Source organism: Anopheles maculipalpis, chromosome 2RL, assembly GCF_943734695.1.
Source record: "Anopheles maculipalpis chromosome 2RL, idAnoMacuDA_375_x, whole genome shotgun sequence".
NCBI lineage: Eukaryota > Metazoa > Arthropoda > Insecta > Diptera > Culicidae > Anopheles > Anopheles maculipalpis.
The window spans coordinates 82,519,215-82,525,214 of NC_064871.1; the positions used below are offsets into that span (position 1 = coordinate 82,519,215).

The 6,000-nt window shown below is 40.1% G+C and overlaps 1 protein-coding gene across 1 annotated transcript in view; it reads left to right on the forward strand.

Annotated features, from left to right (window-relative positions):
* LOC126568457 (uncharacterized) overlaps window positions 1-4,756 on the forward strand; it is a 28,775-nt gene extending 24,019 nt beyond the window's left edge. Inside the window, exons 4-5 of the mRNA XM_050224938.1 lie at window positions 4,020-4,113; window positions 4,481-4,756. Of these exons, the coding sequence (XP_050080895.1) occupies window positions 4,020-4,113; window positions 4,481-4,756 (370 nt within the window). The remainder of the gene's footprint in view (window positions 1-4,019; window positions 4,114-4,480) is intronic.
* The last annotated feature ends 1,244 nt before the right edge of the window (window positions 4,757-6,000 follow it).

Sequence of the window (6,000 nt, forward strand, 5' to 3'; positions counted from 1 at the left end):
ACAATGTCCCAGTTTCCCAATTCCACTGCCGTTGTCGTGATTCTTCGTCCATCCTTTTTTACAAGTTGAAGTCCTAATTTTAAGAATGCGTTTGTAAATTACCATTAATACGGTAAATAATAATAACTCTAGGAAGTATCTACCCGTGGTTTTCAAATAATCCTATCGAGGGTTTATTTCTTTATTCGTTTATTTATTCATTACATAGCATGACGGCAGGTTGCCGTATTGTCAAGACCTCTTGAGCTTGTTGGATTCGAACGATGGGAGAAGAAATTATATAACTCATGCTCAATATAATTCCATGCTCACAATAAACCTTCAATAATTTATCAATTTGTTGCGAAATAGCCTGTTAATTTGTGTCTAATTTGTGGAAACTAGTTATAGAGCGGTCAATACCTGACATATTGATCAACAAAGAGTGGAAAATGGCGAAGCTTTCAAAAGCTTTCCCGAACGATATTTACAACTACACCAATGATCTCAGCCACAATATCAAAGCATATAATAAACTTGAGAAAATTTAGTAAAATTACGTATGAATAATTCAAACTTTAACATTGGAAATAAAAAAACTTTCAAATTTAATTCATTTACTAGTCAATTAAAAGCTATAAATAAATAGTTACACAAGAAGCTATTAACTACTTAATATTTGTGCCCTTTAAATTGTTGCAACTTTATCTGTAAAACATTTCCCCTAAAGGCAAACGAACAAGTTGTACAAACAACCTCTTATGTTTTCGGTGTTTTTAATCCTTTAAAAGAATCTTTACTACGCCCACAACACAAAAAAGTTTTATTAAAAAAATAATAATACACTGACAGAATAAACAAAAGTTTTCTTATTTCTCGCACTAGTTTGTGCAACAAATCATTCATTCTTTGATCGTTAAATTCAGTCGTGATTTACATAAAAAGCTCTTATAATGTGCCTTATCCTATAGCTTTTTAGTTAGAATTTATATTATTCTTCGCATAGTTTTCTTGTCTTCAAGTCTAGTTTATTTACACAAAATAAACAATAATTATGAATAATATACAGCATTCCTCATCACGGATAATGCAATTAACCCCTACGTTTAGTTACCCTTCGGTCTGAAAATGAAACTGTACAATCACTCCTTTTCTTTGCTCCTCTCCACCAAGACGCTTTTTCTATTCTCAAATGCCATAAAGTTTCGCTACTCCAGCCCATCCAACCTAGCCATTAGATCGAGTGTCCTATTTAATTTCTCACCTTCTTACTGGTTTCGATGACAACAGAAGCTGTCTGCGCTCTTTGGAACGGCTCCTTTCGATTAGTACGCTTTTCACTGCTCCGTCCCCATCTGCAAAAAGCCTGAACACACTTGCCAACGAGCCTAACGATACATCGACCGAGACCCATAATAAGGACACCGTACACGCCTCTCATTCTTAAGCGTCAAGCGAACCGTCTTAAAACCAAGAGCACACTAAATTTGCCAAGTAATTTAATATAGCATCTCATTAGCCGAACCTCAGCTCGGGGACTTTTTCCGGGCCTGGGCCCTCTTCAGAAGTGGTAAACCGCCTAATTTAAATCCACAGCCTGAGCCTGGTGCTCTTGCTTCGCACCCTCTACTGGTATGAACACGAAAAACGGCCAAAGACGGAAAAAGTCGCTAACAGAAAAGCTTAACAGTTTGGTAAAGATGTTCACTCACTTTTTCTCTACTCGCGTTCGGTGGTTCGTCTTCGGCCCACACGGAAAAGGAATTAACAACCACCCTGGCCTGGCACGACTGCTTGCCTGTCCACTTTCTAAACAGCCAAGCTACCCTCGCTTTAAGAAAAGGACCGTTGTGAAATTATGTCATAATTCTGCGCAAAACATTCACAAATTAAACCGAGTCATTTGGAAATCCGGCCACTACTTCCTTTCCGGCGGCGCCTCGCAACAGCACCAACCAACCCAGGTTGGCTGCGAAAGTTTCCCCACGTTTGCCGGCACACAGACGTTCTGATTCGCTTGTCGCAATGTCTGTTGGCTCAGCGGTGGTTGCCGGCTGGAGGCATCTGGCACCCGAGGTTAGGAAATCAAAACGCAAAACCAAAATCTCAAGTTTTCGTTCTGCCGGGTTCGTGTTAAGCTACCGCCTGAAGGATGTGTCCGGTGAAGCGGTGCGAGCGCTTTTTTTTTTCGTTGTTGCGTGAATTCCAATGAAATCTGGTGTTTCACAGATTCGTCATCATCATCAACGTGGTTGCGTGGGTTCTTTCTTCGGTGGAGAATTAAGTCCCCGTAGGATGGGCAATAATGTACATTTGGTTCTTTTCAGTACAGTCGTCATCGTTTGAATCGCTGGCGGCTAGTTGACAGAGTGAAGTACACGATTGGTCAATCTACTTTTGAGCAGGATGAAGTTGTTCGTTTGATGAATTCGTGAGGTCTGGTGCTTGGTGGCCGGTGTGATTATAATTTCGTTGGAAATGAAAATAATCTTCAAAGGAAGGCTCAAGGCAATTATCGTTCTGCTACCGTTATTGGTAAAGCATTGTTAGTCAGTGGTTTTCATTTCTTTGAGGCATGTTGCCTAAGCGAACATTGTGGTGATTGGTGTTTAAGTTGTAAAATAAGTTTAACAAAACATTCTGTTAGTATTCGAGGATATAATTTTTGTAAGGTTGAGCTAGCACACAGCACAAAAATCGCGAATCGAAACCTTGTGCAAACTGTTGAAGCAACTTCAACCTAGATTAGATTAGGACGCTGGCAAGCGCAAGAACCTACGGAACGTATTCGAATATAAAAAGCGGCGGGCTTCAAGTGAGGTGGTAACGATCAAACACAAAATTAAATTCAAGACATATTTACGGCTCAGAGGTGACAAGAACGGCGTTCCTCAAAGAGAATCTCCTAGTTCGGAGAGCTCTCGGCCTAAAGCTAAAGGTTGATCGCCTAGAGCAGAGCCGGCAAGTTGATCCGATCGTTCACAAGTGCCGCTACAATCTGTAGATCTCTGCATTTTGCAGTTAGTCTGCTGTAGCGTAGCTATACTGAGGAACCCTTCTGGAACGTTAAGCGAATCCCAAGATACTACTACTGATCGGACTAAAGAGCAGTAAAACGTTTTTGCCGATGTTAGTTTACCTTAATCTGATGCCGGATGCTTCAAGAGGCCAACAAGCTTGTTGTCTCTAGTGGTAATATGCTTCAACTGGTAATTGTTGCTCAATATTCACTTTAAGAGCACTCCAAAGTTTCTGATACAAAGTTTACGTTTGATGATTGCATCGTTCAAATTGGGTGTCACTCTTTCTGGCTTACTTCGCGACGTATAATAAGCAGAGACGTTAGAATACCGCTGAACAGTCTGCATTTACTCTCACGTCACCTGTCAAAGGTGATTGACACAGATGTGTGCTCCTACCAACAAACATAGATCCTATCAACCCTATTTTAGAATTCTTGGCATCAATTAAAACATTTCGGGCTCTAAAGAAGAGTCTAAAGTTGAAGAATAAGAGCTGATAGTTGTGAACCATTTGACCATTCATTTGGCAAGAACTAAAGTATTGCAACCCAATCGTTATAACGTTATATTCTCAAACAAATTGATCCTTCATTCTCCAGCTTTGTTAACACCTCTTACTACTAGTAGCGTTCTGTCGTCTGTATGTTTTTAAATAGCAGTTGGCAACTATACTTGATCTTATGTGAGTAGCGATAAATATGAGGAACGTACCAGTTGTATCATGGTCACTGAGGACGGAGACTTCTATCTGATGACAGAGCTACCTAGTGCGCAATAACCATGGTAAATACAGAGTTTCAATTCGAGGATAGAGCTCTTAGTAATTGTGATACTATCCATAGAAAATTAAGGCCCACAAGCGCGCTACAGACTAGTTTCTGGTAAATGAATTTTACCATACAAGTTTTCAAAACACTGCACATGCAAATTATAAAACACGCATGCTCTGTTACGTATTAATAATTTTATTTAATAAACAATCTATTACTTCATTTTCCTCCCTATCGCTTTCTTTAGACAGTCAACGCAAGGCCGCATGATCGTTGTCGGCGATGGAGCTCTCCTAATAGTCGGTACCTTCAAACGGCGCGTCCCCGATCCCGACTTCAAGGTAAAAGGCTTCACCATCCATCCATCCAATTCCCACACCGGTATATCCTCCCATTTATCAGCAAACAACATTCCATGCAAACATAATAAACTGCCAACCCAGGGAATGTTCCGTCGTAATGATGGTTTATTAGTTTAGAGCACTATTATAGCTTCCAGTTTGTTGCATTTGTGCTTCCTTCCCATTCCAAGCGCAGTACGTACGTTTTTGTTTGTCTTTCCTATCCGGGTTTTCGGCGAAATAATATTTGCCAACCATGAGGACCCTTTTCCGTCCAATGATACTGCTCCTACTGCCCATGACGTTTTGTTTTTGGGACATTGAAATTAAATTACACCTTCCGCACCTTTATCTTTCCTTCGTGCAGCTCTATCTTTCCTCCAACATAAGTTTGGCCGACTACAACATGGGCTACTGTCTCACGGGGACACTCGAGCGGGGCTGCGAAAGGACGAACCAGTACCAAACCACGCACTTTGCCGTCATTCGGCGCTGTTGGCCTTCGAACGAGCACGACGGCCACCATGGGTTCGGTGTCGGTGGTGTCGGTGGAGGAGGTGGCGGTGGTGGAGGTGGCGGAGGTGGTAGTAAGAATAACAACAAAACACAGCACACCTACATCGATTTCCTCTTCAACCGATGATGGCATGGACGGGGTGGGATAAGGCTGGGATAAGGGAGGAAGAAGCGAAAAAAATGGCGATTATGTGAGTGAGTTTCGGCCCACATTTTATCGAATGTGTTTTTCTTTTCTATTTGTTACAAAACGGCCAGTTGTGGTCTAGTGGCCCAGGCTAGCACGAGAGCCATCGGATGACATGCGAGTGGGTGGGTGTGCTTTTTAGGTAGCATTCGATGATAATATAAATTTAGATATCGGTGTACATTATACAAACTGAGCGTGATTTTAGTGGACGATGATGACGAGCACGTAAAATGCAGCAAGGATATTAATAATGCGAGCTTTGCTTTAAAAAAGCAAAAACCTTTTTTTTACAGTCTAATTCTGGCAATCCATAAAACTGACACTCGAATCATTAGGAGCGAAAATAGTAAAATGCAAGCGACAAACCACTACACAAAAAGAGGAGAAAAATAATAAAATACATGAAAACATCCCGAAAAACATATGAAAAAAATTAATCAAACGATCTCGCGACGTGCTAAAACCGCAAAACAAATAGAAGAAAAAACAACAAAGCCACAAGCCTATCGGAACGAAGAGATAGAAAAAAAAAGATATGGAAAAAATACTTCTAGAATCTCAACCACACGAAAAATATAAATCAAAAGCAAAATATAGAACGCAACAAGAATGCTCCATGGAGAAAGAGAAAAAAATCAAACAATTCAAAACCAAACGAAAAAAAGAGAAATGAAAAAAGAAAAATAAATAACGCTACGTACAGAAGCACCTTTATTTTGGGTTTAGAACAGTTTGCTTGCAAAGGGAAAAAGAAACCCGGTTTTGAGCAGTTGCACACAAAAGCTAAACAACGGAAGAGGATAAAATCAATCGCTTTTTCGCACGCATTCCTTGTTGTTGGGATGGATGGTGAAAATATCCTAAAAGTGGAGGAAAAAACGTAAATATAAATATAAAAACGCACTCACAAACACGCACGTACATTAACCGTGTGTATGTTTATCGTTTGTGTGCAATCATTCCTATAGAATAAATACGGAAAGCCGATTTGGAGTGCGAGTGTTTGACAATTTTGATGCTGCATTACGTAGGAAAGTATTTTTGTACTGGTCGCTTTTTGTACATAGGAAACTTCGCTTGATAGGCGCTAAAAATGAATAAAAAAAAGGAAATCGTATGTAAGATCAAATAAATTTACATAATATAACAGAGAAGCAAACGCCTCGACAAATGCTCGAATT